This window comes from Physeter macrocephalus, chromosome 18 (genome assembly GCF_002837175.3).
Source record: "Physeter macrocephalus isolate SW-GA chromosome 18, ASM283717v5, whole genome shotgun sequence".
In the NCBI taxonomy this organism is placed as follows: domain Eukaryota; kingdom Metazoa; phylum Chordata; class Mammalia; order Artiodactyla; family Physeteridae; genus Physeter; species Physeter macrocephalus.
In genome coordinates, this window is record NC_041231.1 from 83226121 (window position 1) to 83242053 (window position 15933).

Sequence of the window (15933 nt, forward strand, 5' to 3'; positions counted from 1 at the left end):
TGGTAGTGTATATATGTCAATGCTACTCTCTCACTTCATCTCAGCTTACCCTTCCCCCTTCCCGTGTCCTCAAGTCCATTCTCTACGTCTGCGTCTTTATTCCTGTCCTGCCCCTAGGTTCATCAGACCATTCATAAATGTAGAGACTTTTGAAAGACAACATTTACTGAGCACTTACTACATGCCAGACAACGACCCTGTGAGTTAAGTACCATTTGGCTCATTTTACTGATAGGAGAACTGAAGCAGAAAGAGGTGAAGTAACTTGTCTAGGAACATACCTAGGAAGTGGTGGAGGGAGGGAGGGCTATGATTTATGCCCACAAATGATTCTTAATTACCTCTCTATTCTTCAGCCTTTGAAAAATAATTTCAAACATATGCATATATCTTGACTTTCTTTTATGTACTTCCTATTAAAACTCAGAAGGACTGGTTGGCCAACCTACAAGATCTTGTAAACTCTTTTAATTTCCCCCACATTCAATTCAGTACATAATTGGAAGACAGATCAAGGCTTGATTTACTGCTATTTGAATAAATCTATGTCAACTGAAGGAGCTGTAGAGTGCTCTAAACCAAAAAACAAATAATTCCCAGATGGTAATTGTGAAAGTTCATTCTCATTCTCCCCGTCACAATTCTATGCATCTATACCACCAGGAAAAGAAAAGGATTGCAAATGTACGCAAACTGCTGATTCGGTGGGTGGGGTGGGGCAGAGTGGAGAAGAAATCAGCTGTTAAAATAAATCATCTGATCAACTGACAGCCCCGGGCAAGCAAAAACCCAGAAGACATTATGAAAGGATATTCTTAAGTATTTGATGTTTCTAGGAATTTTAAAAACAAAGACTGTGGATAGTATTTTAATCCTGGATCTTCTAAAGAAAAGTTAAGGGCTGTGGATTCCTTATAAATATGTCCTAAGAGAGAAATGGACAATAAGGACACTACAGGAAGATTTGGGGGAGTCCACAATTTCTTAAATGATATTCATTTATTCAATACTAATTTTATTGAGTCACTATATGTTCAACATGGTACTGGGCACCATAATACAAACAAACAGAAAACCCTATCCTTGCCCTACTTACCATGTATGAGGAGGGAGGGGCAACTTATAAAGCTATGTAGGAGCTATGAGTATTGGTTAGAGCAAGTATAGAGAGCCAGCACACAGCAGGGATACAAAAGCTGTACAGAAAGCTTGGGGAAGCTTACCAGAGAAAACCACCTTCATGCTGAGTTCGTGGAAGCTGAGCCTTATTGGCTGAAAAGCACAAAGAAGTTGAGTATGGCTGAGGCATAAAATGCAGAGAAGGGAGGGCAGAGCATTGAGAAATGGTGCTAGAAGTACAAACAGGAGCAGGTCATGAAGTGCCCACAAGACAGTATAAATTGCAGGCTTTCATCGGGAGGCACTGGGAAACCTTGACAAAGTTTCTACAAAGAAATGCATGGATGGCAAGACCAGATCTGCTCTACAAAGCCTCAAAAAGTTTAAGAATGGCATCACAGCAAGGTGGCAAGCTAAGAGGTTGTTGTGGTTATACAGGTGGGAGGCAGTGTCAACCTGGACTAGAGTAGCTGGGAAGGAGAAAAGTAGAAAAACTCAGGAAGGATTTTTTAGGAGATGAAATGGGCTGGACTTGGTAGGTGATTTCTGTGAGGAATAAGTAAGAAGATGAGTCAAGGATGACTCCCATCTCTGGATTAGATAACTGAATCATTTGTCTGAACACCCAGAGATTCTGAACACTGAGGGAGGGATAGGTCCAAGGAATAAAGACCATAAGTTCAGTTTTGACAAGTTGAGTTTGAGATGGCTGTTGAATACTCTAGTGGAAATACTGAAAGCGTAGCTGCTCAATGGTAATATAATACAAGCCATAAATGCAGGCCACAGATAGAATCTTAAATTTTATTGTAGCCACATTGAAAAATTTAAAAGAAACAGGTGAAATTAATTTTAATAATATATTTAACCCAACATATTCAAAACTTATCATTTCAGCATAAGCAGTATAAACAAATTGTTGAGCTCTCTTACATTCTTTTTTTTCATACAGAGTCTTAGAAATAAGGTGTATAGTTTACACTTATGGCGCATCTCCATTTGGACGAGCCACATTTCACGTGTTCAGTAGCCACCCGTGGCAAGTGACTTCAGTACTGGGCAGGGCAGATTCTAAGGGCAGTTGGATAAATGGATCTGGAATTCAATAAAGCAATGTAGACTGGAGGAAAAAAATACAGAATCAACAGTGACTGTTAACTGAGGCTGTGGAATAATCCAGATCACTTGGGAAGAGCATGACGTGAGAGGAAATCTTCTCACAGAACCCTAAGGAACACTAGCATTTAAGGGGCAGGGAGAACTTACAAAGGAGGTCTAGAAGGAGCACACAGAAATCCACTGGTGAGATGATCCTTGTTCCAGGTTAATTTATCTCTATACATAAGAAATGTGGGATCAGTAAATCCAGGAACTATGTGAGGCATGTTGCCATTATGAGGTCTCTATAGGAAACGTTCCTGACATTTTTCTGAAATGAGGTCCTGACTTACACTGATAGGGCTAATGCTTTCCAGTCTTATCAGGAAGGATGGGGTTGGGAGAACGAGATTGGAAGCCAGGAAAGGAACGCTATGCTGAGTACTTGTGGCCCCTAAAGAAAGCACGTTTTTGGAACTGGCAGGTGAGAGAGAACTCACCCAAACCAAGCGTGTCATCATTTTAACAAAACAGAAACTAGACTCTGCTTTGTAGAGGGTGGGAATCTTTCCTTCACCTAAATATCAAACATTATTACCAACTTCAAACATTTTTAAGCCTCAGTCAACCCAACTGCAAGGTCAAGTCAGAGGAAGCTACAAACCGGGAAATGCCACAATGTAAGCACCCATCACTCTTGGAAAAGGTAGTGAGGGAAGGTCGCCAATGTCAAACAAGGAACTTATAGTGAACATGAACCAGAAGGGGCCTCCAAGGAAGAGATCACACTCCAAGTACTCGGTTGCTGGTTAGGGGCCAGAGGTGCCCCATTAAACAGCTGTGCAGCCCTCACGCCTTGCCCTCTGGGGACCTGGGCTGAGGGAGGCAGGAGGAGGCTAAGAGTTGAAAGGGAAGAGGGCAGGGTCCTTGTGCCACATCAGATCTCCATCAACACGCAACCCCAAAAGATGGTCGGGACCGTGAGATCTTTGTAAATCAACTCTTAGGGTGCGTGCTCCAGGGCAAATAGCACAACAAATTAATCCTTTCTCCATGAAATGCAGCAAAGTTTGTATCTACGCAGAATTCAAATTGCTCATTAGCTCTGACATGTTCCTAATGAGGTTATAATGCTCTGGGACAGAGATCAAGTCACTGAACACAAATAGCCGAGGATAGAATCCTGGAAAGCTCAAGTTAGAAAGACCTTAGGGCAGTGCTTCTAAAACTTGAACACAATCCCCTGTGGGTCCTGACTCAGAACGTCTGCAGTGAGTCTGAGATTCCCAAGTCTAATCCCAGGTCACACTGATGCACTCTGACTAGCGAGGCCTTCAAGATCATCTAACCCAACCACCTTACCCTAGAGATGAGGACATGAAGGCTAAGAGACTCATAATTGGGAGTGTGCTAAGACTCCCCTGGGGCGAATTTGGGGTCATTGAGCACTTGCCCGCAGACCTGTGAATCAACCTGAAAATGTTTAAATAGAAGCCTAGGGAGTAGGGTGACCAACCATCCTGGTTTTCTCAAGACTGAAGGGGTTTCTGGGACACGAGGTTTTCTATTTTAAAACCAAAAAAATTACAAACAAACCAAGGCAAGTTTTTCACCCTAGTAGTCTTTCGAATCTACTTAGAATACAGTATCAGGATTATTATCTTTTTGACCTTGTCAGTCCCTGAGTGCTGGGATCATGACCTGCTGCCTAGGTAAGCACCTAATTATCCTGTCCTAAAGATCTCCAAGAGCAGATGTTCAGAAGGATTACACCTGCGGAGCCTTCTAATGCCACTAAACGCCTCTCTAAGACACAGTCTCCCAGTAGGTCTCCAAGTAAGGCATAAAAACGGAATATCAACAACACAGAGAAATCAATATCATGCAAGCACAGAATGCTCTTTTTAACTACATAAATCTATTTTAATTTTCCTCATTTGGAAAAAACGCATATAAGAAATAAATCGCTAACTTTAATAAAGCTCAAAATGCTCATTAAAAACATCTTTGTTAAAATCACTAAAATGATAAAAAATCAGGATGCATTCCCAAGAATGAAAAGAAAAGGCATGCTCTGCATAATCAAAATGATTAGAAATGAAAATATATCCCTCCACATTGTTATTTTACTCGCTGGAGTTGGGTCCATTAACATTAGATAGAATAATAAACAGTTTGGAAAGCAAAAGTGGAGCATTTTCAGATGATTCAATGCTAGCAGGGTATTATACTACTAAGGTGTCTAAAACAGAATGTCAAGATACTGATGCCATATGCATTCAGAATGCAGATTTAGTGCAATCCTGACCATATAGGCTCACTCTCTGGAGTTTACCTGTTTAAATAAGATGCCAGCATGATCTGGCTGAAGCACTTGGCTTAATATTCATGCAGTCAGGACACAAAACAAAAGGAAAGAAGTGTGGCTAAATGTATATAATGCATTTGAAATAGGTAAAAGATAGAACCCTAGACACTCAGCAATCTTTACCTGGAAATTAAAGAGGGCAGAAGCAATCCTATTATGCATTATAAACAGCCCAGCTGCTGACTTAATGGTAGTTTGAGTAGCATAACCAAGGAGTCCTTGCTCCAATATTAATAGGAAATGTATTGTACAAATCCAATAGCTCATGAAATTAACAAGGAAAATGAACTGGGGTGAAGCAACTTTGCAAGTAATAGGGAGGCATCAGCAATTGCTTCCCTGGAGCCTACTGAACACTTAAAAAGAGCTCAGGGGGAGTAGGTGTACATAAATGAGAATGGACATTACTGGAATTTTTAATAATCCTCTTAATTTAAATATATTTCAAATTCTCTGTTGGTTGCAAGTCTTTTCAAGAGGAAGCTATTAGCTCAAAATGCCAATAAGAGGTCAAGGGCTATGAGACCTGGTCCATTGTTACTGAAAGTTAGCTGCCATTTGAATCAGTCTAAAACTACCATAAACTTATGATCTGGCAGCTATCAAAATTATCCCCACGTCACTTGTGTAGAACTAAAGACTTCCAAAAGATTCTGGAAAACAATTTCGCTTCTACAAATATCAACAGCATGGATGATATATGCATGTGCATTGACAAGCCAAAATGTAGAGTTCATTCAACTTACAAACCAATAGACATACGATGAAAGAGAACATTTTCCTCACAGACACTTCCATGGACAAGCTGACTGAAGCTGGCCTTGACCAAACAAGAAGCTGGAAGGGTTTCCATAGAAGCAAGAACTTGACTTCTATTTTTCCCTGACAGAGACCCATCCAAGTCTTCCAAAATTGCTGCATGAGGAAATGGAAATGCTACCAAGTTTGGAGAGTTCGTAAACTTCAACTGGTTGGTCTTGACAGTAAATCCACCTATAAATTGGAAGAAAGACTGTGATTCAATGACACCAAAGAATATGAACACAAATGGTAACTGAAGTCACTGGCATATTTTCAGTATTTTAAATTGCATATTTATACAGTTTTACAATCCACTCATTTATTCAAGAAAAAAAAAATAAATCCTAGGTGTTGACTATATGCCAGGCTCTGTGCTATGTACTGGAGAGAGAGGGAAACAAGAACAGTAGTGGCATTGCCCTCATGCAGCCTGTATTCTAGGGCAATGATTCTCAGCCAGGGGTGGTTTGCCCTCCAGGGGACATTTTGCACCATTTGCAATCATCTTTGGCTGTCACAACTGGGTGGATGGCAGTGCTACGAGCATCTGGTAGAGGCAAGGATGAGGCTAAACATTCTATAAAGCACAGGACAGTCCCCACAACAAAAAGTTATCCAGGGACTTCCCTGGTGGTCCAGTGGTTAAGTCTCCGTGCTTCCACTGCAGGGGGCGCGGGTTCTATCCCTGGTCGGGGAACTAAGATCCCCCATGCTGCTCTGTGCAGCCAAAAAAAAAGTTATCCAACCCCAAGTGCCATAGTGCCAAGGGTGAGAAATTGTGGTCTAGTGGGAAATGATGACACAGAACATTAATTGACTAATTATTAAATGCTAAAAGTGCTGTGGGTTAGTCTCTCCATCTTTCTGCTCTAGTTCTTCTATGGCAAACCTAACCCCACTTTTTATGAGATTTATACTTTAAACATTTACCCTCAAAAGCAATATTCAATCAATCACGTGGGTAAATAGTAAGAGTAACACAGTTTTCAAATATTAGCTCTAGGGCTACACTTCTTAGCAGGGTTTCCCTCGTACCACCTCCATGTGATTCATTGTGATTCTGCTGCCAGTCCAATTGCCCAGGAAGAAACGATGGCAGTGGTCTTCTAATACTCACCTTCCTGTCATTAAAATTTAAAAATCAGTACACATCTCTTAGTATATATGCTACCATATTATAAGGTATTATACACCTTATAAAATACACCAAAAAAGGAAAATTTTTAAATAAAATATTGATACAAAGAGAGGCCCTAATGCTTTCATTCTCATCCCAGTAGAGTCCATTTACTGAACTGTCACACATTCAAGATGCCACGATTCCACCTCTGGCAACTTCTGTAGTTCATCTAATACCACAAGCAGCTCTACAATTCAGTTATATTGGATTTCTTTGCAATTCCCCAATCATAACTTGCTCTTTGGAATTTTTTTGCATATGCTGTTTCTAATACATAGGAACTTTTCTCTGCCTATTCCTCCTTGCAAACTTCTCTTCACCTTTCTAAACCCTGCTCAAGGCATTCTGTGATGAAATCTTACCTGACCCCTTTCCTTGCTCCCCTCACTGACCTTGCTCAATGCTCTAGTACTGGACTCATCACACTATTACAATCACTGGCTTAGACATTTAATTTTGTGCCTAGATGGAGAGATGCTGGAAGACAAGAACTATGTGTTTTTCCTCTCTGTACTGCCCAGTTCCTTAAACAGAACCTGGACTAGACAATTTTTAAACAAATGAAAGAGATGGCTTTGCCAAGACCATCCAGTGGGAAGAGATTAGAGCTCATAAGAAGCAGTGTGCTTTTTTTTCAGTGTCTTATGAATGATATGAAACAGTGAAGCTATTAAATGACTTAGGAATCATGATTTGAAGTGATTGCCATAAGGCATTTTTTATTCCTATTATTATTTCTACAATCTTAATCTCAGATGCCACCCAAATCAAAACAATATTTGGCTCTGCCTATGGTGGGTGGGTGGGGGGCGGAAAAAAGCACAGTGGAAACTTGCTGATTATTCATTTAATTAAAAAAACAAACAATTATCTAAATTGGTGATTCAAACCACAAGAGCATATTTACTTGAATCACTTGGTTTGTCTGTTTACAATGATCAAATCAACTAGATTGCTCTCTGCTTCTTTGCACCTTGGCCCATGAGTTCTCCAAGGTATTTCTCACTGCATCTGAGATGTGGTTAACAAGTGGACAAGAATTCCTGTGGTGCATACAACAAGTCTTGGGCTGTTGCAAACATAAAGTATCTGAACTCTGGCTCTTTCAGGAAAGCTTGCATGTGTGTTAGTTTATATCCATATGTCTATCCATCCAGTTCCATTCATTGCTTTAATCAATGAACCTACTAGGCATCAGGCTACTAGTTACTAATGATAAAACTCTGAGCAAAAGAGATATGATCAGATATAGGGAACAAACTGGTGGCTAGGGTGGTGCAAGATGGGGGAGGGGCTCAAGATGGACAAACTACTATGTATAAAATAAATAAGCTACACGGATATATTGTAGAGCACATGGAATATAGCCAATATTTCATAATAACTTTAAATGGAGTATAATCCATAAAAATATTGAATCACTATGTTGTACACCTGAAACTAACTGTAAATCAACTATACTTCAATAAAAAAGAGAGAGAGAGAAAGATGTGATCCCTGCCTTTATGAAGCTCAGAGTCCAGCAGAGACATGGCACCAAAGTCATAGAGTGTGATAGGCACCATATAGGGAAAGACTGGGGAGCTGCAGGAGCCACATTGGGAGCACCTGGCCTCCTCTAGTATTTCTTTTAGGAGATTTGAGCAGCAGTTTCAATTAATGCAATCTTATAACTAAAAGAAACAATGAATCACAATGGCTTTTGCCACTATTTGTCACATTTATATGAGTACCCGCCTTATTCACTATCTATCTTATCTACTCAACTTACCCTGTCCTCGGGAACAGCCTGAACAGGTCCTGATGGCCACACAGTCAATGAGATCAAAATTCACAAAGGTTGTGTTAGACACTGTCAGTTCCCACCTTTTGGGAGTTTTGATCCCAGCTGACATACACAGGCTTCCCTGTGATTTAGAAGGGAGGAAGAAAAGGGAAGAAAAATAAGGGGACTGGCCACATGAAATACAATTTTAATACATGAATAAAAACAATTAAGTGAGTAAAAAGACAAACTACAGCCTGGGAAGAATATTTACGAATCAAATATATGACAAAGGATCACAATGAAATATGCTACACACCTGTTAGATGGCTAAATGAAAAAATAGTGACCGTACCAAGTGCTGATGAGGAAAAGAAATAAATGAACCTCTCATACATTGCTGGTGGAAATGCAAAATGGTACAACCACTTTGGAAAATAGTTTGGCATTTTCTTACAAAATTAAACATACTCTTAACATTGACCTAACAACTCAACTCCTAAGTGTTTACCTTAGAGAAATGAAAACTTATGTTCATACAAAACCCTTACACAAATGGTTAAAACAGTTTTCTTGTAGTCAATCACCAAATCTGGAAACAACTCAAATGTCCTTCAACAAATGAGTAGGTAAACCTGTGGTAGATCCCTATAGTGGAATACTGCCCCACAATAACAAGGAATAAAATACAAGTTAGATAAATACCAAAGGATTTGGGAACGAAAGAAGCCAGTCTCAAAAGGTTACATACTATCTTATTCCATTTATATGATTGTTGAAAAGAAAAAACTATAGTGACGGAGAATACATTAGTGACCTCCGAGGGGTTAGACATGAGAAGAGGATGTGGCTACAGAAACGGAGTCAGAGGGAGGTTTTTTCAGGCTGATGCAACTATTCTGTATCTTGATTGTGGTGTTGGTAGTTACAGAAATCTACACATATGTTAAAATTTATAGAACTGTACATCAAAAAAGTCCATTTTTACTGTATGTTAATATAAAAATAAATAGTAAAAAGTCTAAAAAGAAACAAAAACTGCCTCCAGGATTTTCCACAAAATCTCTTCAACAGACTCCATCTAATCAAGCTGTTAGTGCTTCACTGTTCCACTGCTAAAGATAATTGTCTGAGCATCACCAGAAATTGTCAAGGGTCTCCAGCATGGAAGACAGTGATAAAAAGAAACAAACAGAAGAAAAGAAACCCAGTGGAGACAAAGCCCGTATAGAAATCAGAAGAAAACTTAAAAACTATCATTAATAACATCAGAGAAATAAGAATATCATGTGCACGAAACAAGAAGAAGCCTAAAAAGGAATTTTTCAGAAAAGAAAAAAAGAACAAAAACAGGAGAGCAGTAATAATAAATTCAATAGAAAAAAATGCAATAACTTAGAAAGTAGGATAAAAAGGCAGTGGGGCAGTGGGAAGTCAGAGAGAAAATTAAGAAGATTAGATAAGTAATTTAGAGAGCCAATATCCGAATAATAATAATTTCAAGAAAAAGGAAAATACATAGGAGATAAGTATCAAAGAAATAAGTGAAGAAAACTTCCCAGAAGGAAAGGATATGATTTTCCACAGTGAAAAGTCCGGCCCAGAGCCTAATACAGTGGTTAGAAGAAAAAGCCACACAGCAAGGTACACCATATTGAAATTGCAAAATACCAGGGACAAGGGCGAGACCCTAAAAATCTCCAAAGAGGAAAAACTAATAGGTTACATATAAAAGACCTAGAATCAGCGTATCTAAAAACTCATTTCTTTTTGCAAAGTGATTCAGTATATATATATGGTTTTTTACATTATTTTCCATTATGGTTTATCACAGGATATTGAATATAGTTCTCTGTGCTATACAGTAAGACCTTGCTGTTTATCCATCCTATATATATATAATGGTTTGCACAGAGTATCTAAAAACTCTTTAACCTCAAGACTAGAAGCTAGGAGACAATGAAGAATTGCCTTCAAATGTCAAGGCAAAATGAACTCCAACCTAGTAGTCTATAGCCACAACCTTCCAAGAAGGGGGTCTCCATTTGTAGGTCAAAATCTTTAACTTCCATAGACCCCCAGTTAGTTAAGAAAGTTACTGCAGGCTAATAAAATGAGAATTAAATCAGAAAGGAGGGAGACAGGAGAATCAGGAGCAAGAGTTCCAATACTACAGAGACATGAAGAAAATCTCCAGAATGTTGGTCAAGAGAAATTCCAAGACCTAGCTATGAAACCCTTTCCTCACACTGCTGGTGCAAGTTTAAATACTTGTAATTGTTCTTTGTCATTTGGCATCGGCCACTAAAGCTGAAGGGATATACTCTGAGCCAGCAATTTTACAATCTGGCACATGTTCAACAGAAATGCATGCTTGTGAACACCAAGAGACATATAGAAGATTGTTCATAACATCTTTCTCTGTAATAACCTAAAACTGGAAACAAGCAAATGTGCATCAACAGCAACACAGCTTTTAAAAATTGTGATAGAGTCCATAAAATGGAATACTACATAACAATGGGAAGAATAAATGATTGCAACATATAAAAACATGGATGAATCTCATAGACATAATGTTATGCCAGAGAGGCCAGGCACAGGGCTTCCCTGGTGGCGCAGTGGTTGAGAGTCCGGCTGCTGATGCAGGGGACATGGGTTAGTGCCCCGGTCCGGGAAGATCCCACATGCCGCGTTGCGGCTGGGCCGCTGAGCCGTGGCCGCTGAGCCTGCGCGTCCGGAGCCTGTGCTCTGCAGCGGGAGAGGCCACAGCAGTGAGAGGCCCGCATACCGGAAAAAAAAAAAAAAAAAAAAAAAAAGAAGCCAGGCACAGAAGAGTTACACGATTTATGATTCCATTTATATAAAGCTCAAAAACAGATTTGAAATTAACCTATGTCTGAGAAGTTTAATAATGGTTCTCCTTTGGCTTGGGGGCTGGGGGTTGGGTTAACTGGGAGCAGGCATGAAGGGGTTTCAGAGGAATTGGTGATGTGCTATTTCTAGATCTGGGTGGTATGCACGTGGTTTTTGCTTTATAAAAATTCATTGAGCTCTTCACTTGTGATTTGTGCACTTTTCCCCATAAACGTTATAGTTCCATGAAACAATTTGTTTTAAAAGGTGGGACAATACTAGAGAAAAGTAATGTATTAGAAGGGAGGGTGAAGAAAGAAGTGAGAGAAGTTTAAGGTCCTTGCATGGCTCATGTAATTAAGTGCAGATGTAATTAAGACTTTGTGAAGATGAGCAGGTGTGTCACAAGTTTTAAGTCCAACGTGAACAATCATAACAGAATGAATAACGTTCGAATGAGTAAATATAAAAAAGATATTATTCAATGCAGGACAAATCAAGTTCCGAAAGTAGAAAAAAAGAAACATAGAAAACGATTGCAAATTGAAAGCACGAAATAAGATGGTGGAAATAAATGCAAATATGTGGGAGACATCAGCATGTGGATGGTAACTGAAACCACTAGAGAAAATGAGATTTCTCCCAGGGAGAGCAAGTATATGGAGAGAAGAAGGGGCCCTACGATAGAATTTGGACAAACAAAAAGATGAAAGGTCTAAACTGGGGAAGAGAAATCCACAAGTGAAGATGAGGAGTAACCCTGAGACAAATAGGAGAAAGAATGAAGCATCCCCAACAGCATCTGTCTGAATAAGACTTTTTTTTTAAGTAGTATCATCTGCTTGAATTAATTACAATAACAACAAAAAGGCAACCATCCAACAGTTACTTCCAAAAGTAGGATGACCATAATTTACATCCAAATCAGGACATCTTGAAGAGTGTGAAAAGGGGTGCTAATTAGATGGAAGGCTAGGACCGCACAACAAACAAAACCACACAACCAAACTAGCATGTATAGTGATGGTTAGTGCACCTCTTTCTCTTGCATAATAAAGCCATCCTCATTGAAAATTATTCTACCCATCTCAGTAAGAAGGTAATGTTGGGTATGAGGCATACACAAATATGGCTAAAGGAAAAAAAAATCCTTTTTTTCTTCCAGAGAAAACTTAGTTTTCTTCCAGAAACTAGTGTTTGTTTTAGAATAAGACTCACTGATAGCAGAAACTAACACAACATTGTAAAGCAATTATACTCCAATAAAGATGTTAAAAAAATTTTTTTAATAAAAATAAATTTAAAAAGACTCACTGATAATTGTGTGTCACCAATTATACGTGGGTGGAAGGTCTAAGAATAGTTAAGCCAAATTCTCTGAAAATTTTAATTCCTAAAGAAATGGCAGGTTTGAAAGAAAGAGGCTAAAATCAGATTTCCACAACCACAGAGAGGTTTGGCATCCTCCTTTTTTAAAAAAAATCAATTAACACAGTTTTATACAGCAATAAAGTGGTTCCCAAATAAATCTGAGCAATGTTGTGTTAACTAAAGATTCATAGATATTTTTCTTGTTTGTTTTTAACTCTAGAAATTTGCGAAGACTTTAAAGTGTTAATATGCAATGTGAATTTCAGGGGATGGGAGGGATGGTAAACAGCATATCCTGTATGTAATTAACATAAGAATCTTTCTTTTCTCAGAGCCTCTCTTGGGACCAGCCTTCAAAGAAAAACACTTCAGAGAATACTGGAGTAGGCACTAATAAATGCTATTGCCAAAGCCATTTTCCATGTGTAATTAAACGAGTATCAGACCAGGCGTGGGAAGATATCCAGGTGGTCCTAGCTCCACAATACTGGGCATGATTTTGGGCTATCATTTGACTTCCCAAAGCCTCCATTTCTTTACCTGTAAATTCAGGAGTTCTAACTAGACCAACTCTTAGGTAATATTTACCTCTAAAGTTGCATGGTTTTATGATTTGGATGCCTAACCAAGATCTAGACCTTTCCTAGAACAAGCTGTTTAACATTTCCCATCCAGGGACTTTGGTTCTGCACTTACTTGTTAGGAGACTCAGAAGCCCTCAGTTGCATTACCTTGCTGGTGAATCACACCCCAGGGGTGAGATTATTTTTTGTTATCTCATGATAAGCACCCTTTTGTCATAATCTATCTCTTAACTTATGTCACTCTCCCATTAATTATGATGTCTATCTAGCATCAGTTAGGATGTTGTGACATTAATTTGCCAGGACAGTTATTTCCTCAGCTTGATGGGCATTTTGTTTTTAGTATCTTCTCTATGGTTATTTCGGAGATATTTAAGGGCCTGGGTCAACCAGTACCACAGAATCTAAATCTGGGTCCCATGCTCTCTTGAAAACTATGCAACCTGAAAAGAAGAATAACCTCTCAAGGTGGTAATCCTTTCAGATAAAAGGAAAAACTGGCAGGTATTTCCCTCCTGAAAAGAATGGTTCAGAAGAGAAGTAATGAAGGAAGTTGGAGAATTAAATATAGGAAAATGTAGCTTAGTAAGAAAATGATTTTTTTACTCTTAATGTTTGTATCTATAGCTATGAAATAGTCAAGGGAAGTATGAAAGTCAATAATTATCATTTAAATATCAGTTGATCAAAGCATTCAGGAACAAACTAAAGAGAATGCTCTTTCCTTGGTCCCCAGAAGTACTCTAGGTCCCTTCCATCTATGATTATTCTGACAATGTGACACTAATATTCATGTAACTCCTTCAAGAAAAAGAACTTGGGGGACCCATTATAGGTCTGAAGCCAATGGCAGCCATGGACTTCCCTTGAGAACTAGTACTTCTTATCCAGGAAGTCCTCTAAGGCTCACCTACATTCTGGGCCCCTGGCTATGCAGTGGCAGGGAAGTCATCTATAGGTTGATGTTTATCATGTAGAAACCCACACTGAGGCAAGTATTAGGGAATCACATAAGAAACCCTAGTATATTAAGCAAACAATATAAATTATATCACCTTTTTTTCTGGGGCAGGGACCCTAAATAGAGTAAGAACCCTATGAACAAAATGTTGATGTCGAAACTTGGCAAACCACAGATGCACAAAGACGATATGGAATCACCTCATAATCCTTGTGAAGTTAGAGTAAATGACCCTAAAATTATTAGGCTTATCATTGAATTGTATGGACAATAATGCTAGATCTCAAACAAATAACAGTTCTACGAACCACTCAGGGCTTTTGTGATGTACATGGACACATAACATGGAAATCTTGTGTATATTTGAATTTTATGATAAATATCACCACTGTTACAAATCAAAAGCTCCTCCAAATTTGACCAATTAAATACAAGATTTACTAAAGAATGCTATTTAAATTACATATCCTGGATTACCAGGGGACCCAACACATGCAATTCTGTTTTGATGGACAACATAAAAGAATCACACGAAGGCACTTACCTTGGGGGCAAAATGAGCAAGTAATAAGCTGTCAGTAACTGAAGTATTTGCATCACTTTCCAAGATGTCAATTCCAAAATCTCTGCATGCATAAACCTGGAAGTTTTTCAGGTGAAGATTGCTACTTCTAAAAATCTATAAAACAACAGCATATATTATGTCAAAGGTCTGAGGCTCAGGTTTTCTTGCAGACTTCCTGTAGCTTCTTTAATTATTGATGAAGTATAAACAAGCATGCTATACCATATTTAAGCAGCTTTTGTCCATCAATATCTGTGCGGGCATCCCAAAGTTGCCGTGAGGTCAGCACTAACTAGTCCCCTTTGGTAACATCCCCTCTGTACTTTTCATTTCTCCTCCTAACAATTGATGCATTAAAAGGTCAATGTGAATTCTTCATGTACCTAAAGTAAACTTGCAACTGTCAAGTAACACAAAATTAACGGAGAAAAACAGAGCATCCAAGAACTCCAGTACTTAACATTTTCCTCGGTGTTGTATATGTTTACTAATATTGTCAGAAAATTGTAAATATGAAATAAGTAATTCAGCATGACTACAGACTCAAAATATGTTATATGCATATATAATGATGACAGCTTGGGCTAGTGGCCCTAAACAAGGATCAAGTATTAACAAAATGAGCTTGTTAAAGTTGAATCACACTAGCTTGGAGGATAGAGCCCTTGGTTTTTACCTAGCACTCATATTAACTAATTATGTGATCTTGGGCAAGACATTTAACTTTTCCTAGGCCTCAGCTCAACCACCCTGAAAATCAGGGTGCTGTTAGGACTACCAGTTAACCTTACACAGTCGCCTCTTTGTTTACCAATTTAGTGTCATGCTTACATTCCTACCTTAAAGTGGGAGTTTCCTATTAATTAAGGCCAAGGAAGCCTTGATTTATCACAGTATGGTGCTTCTACTTGTCGACCAGTCTTTGTGCTTGAATTTTCAAGAACTGAATAGCTTGCATTTCCCACTATGTATGTGCTGACGGCTTTTATAAAATGATAGATCTTTGAAGACACGTTTATGTACACAAAATAGGTACGATCTGAACTGATAACTTGACAACAGTTGTTACCTAATTACAGGCATCAGCCCTTCTGCAAGGCACGATTTGCTTCCCTGCAAAAGAGGGATTTGTCACCTCTATATTTATAATGCTTATGGGAAACAAAGTACTTTATCAAATATAATGAGAAGAAAATACTTAATACAATAGGGATTCTTCCTGTTAGCTAACCCAATTTTGTATTTTGGGACTTTCCCAAATAGTT

At 38.7% G+C, this 15933-nt stretch overlaps 1 protein-coding gene across 1 annotated transcript in view; it reads right to left on the reverse strand.

Annotated features, from left to right (window-relative positions):
* Positions 1-15933, reverse strand: part of PKHD1 (PKHD1 ciliary IPT domain containing fibrocystin/polyductin) — a 429330-nt gene that overhangs the window by 213102 nt on the left and 200295 nt on the right. The window contains exons 45-47 of the mRNA XM_024121891.1: positions 14648-14782; positions 8338-8473; positions 5332-5578 (exon numbers count right to left, since the gene is read on the reverse strand). Of these exons, the coding sequence (XP_023977659.1) occupies positions 5332-5578; positions 8338-8473; positions 14648-14782 (518 nt within the window). The remainder of the gene's footprint in view (positions 1-5331; positions 5579-8337; positions 8474-14647; positions 14783-15933) is intronic.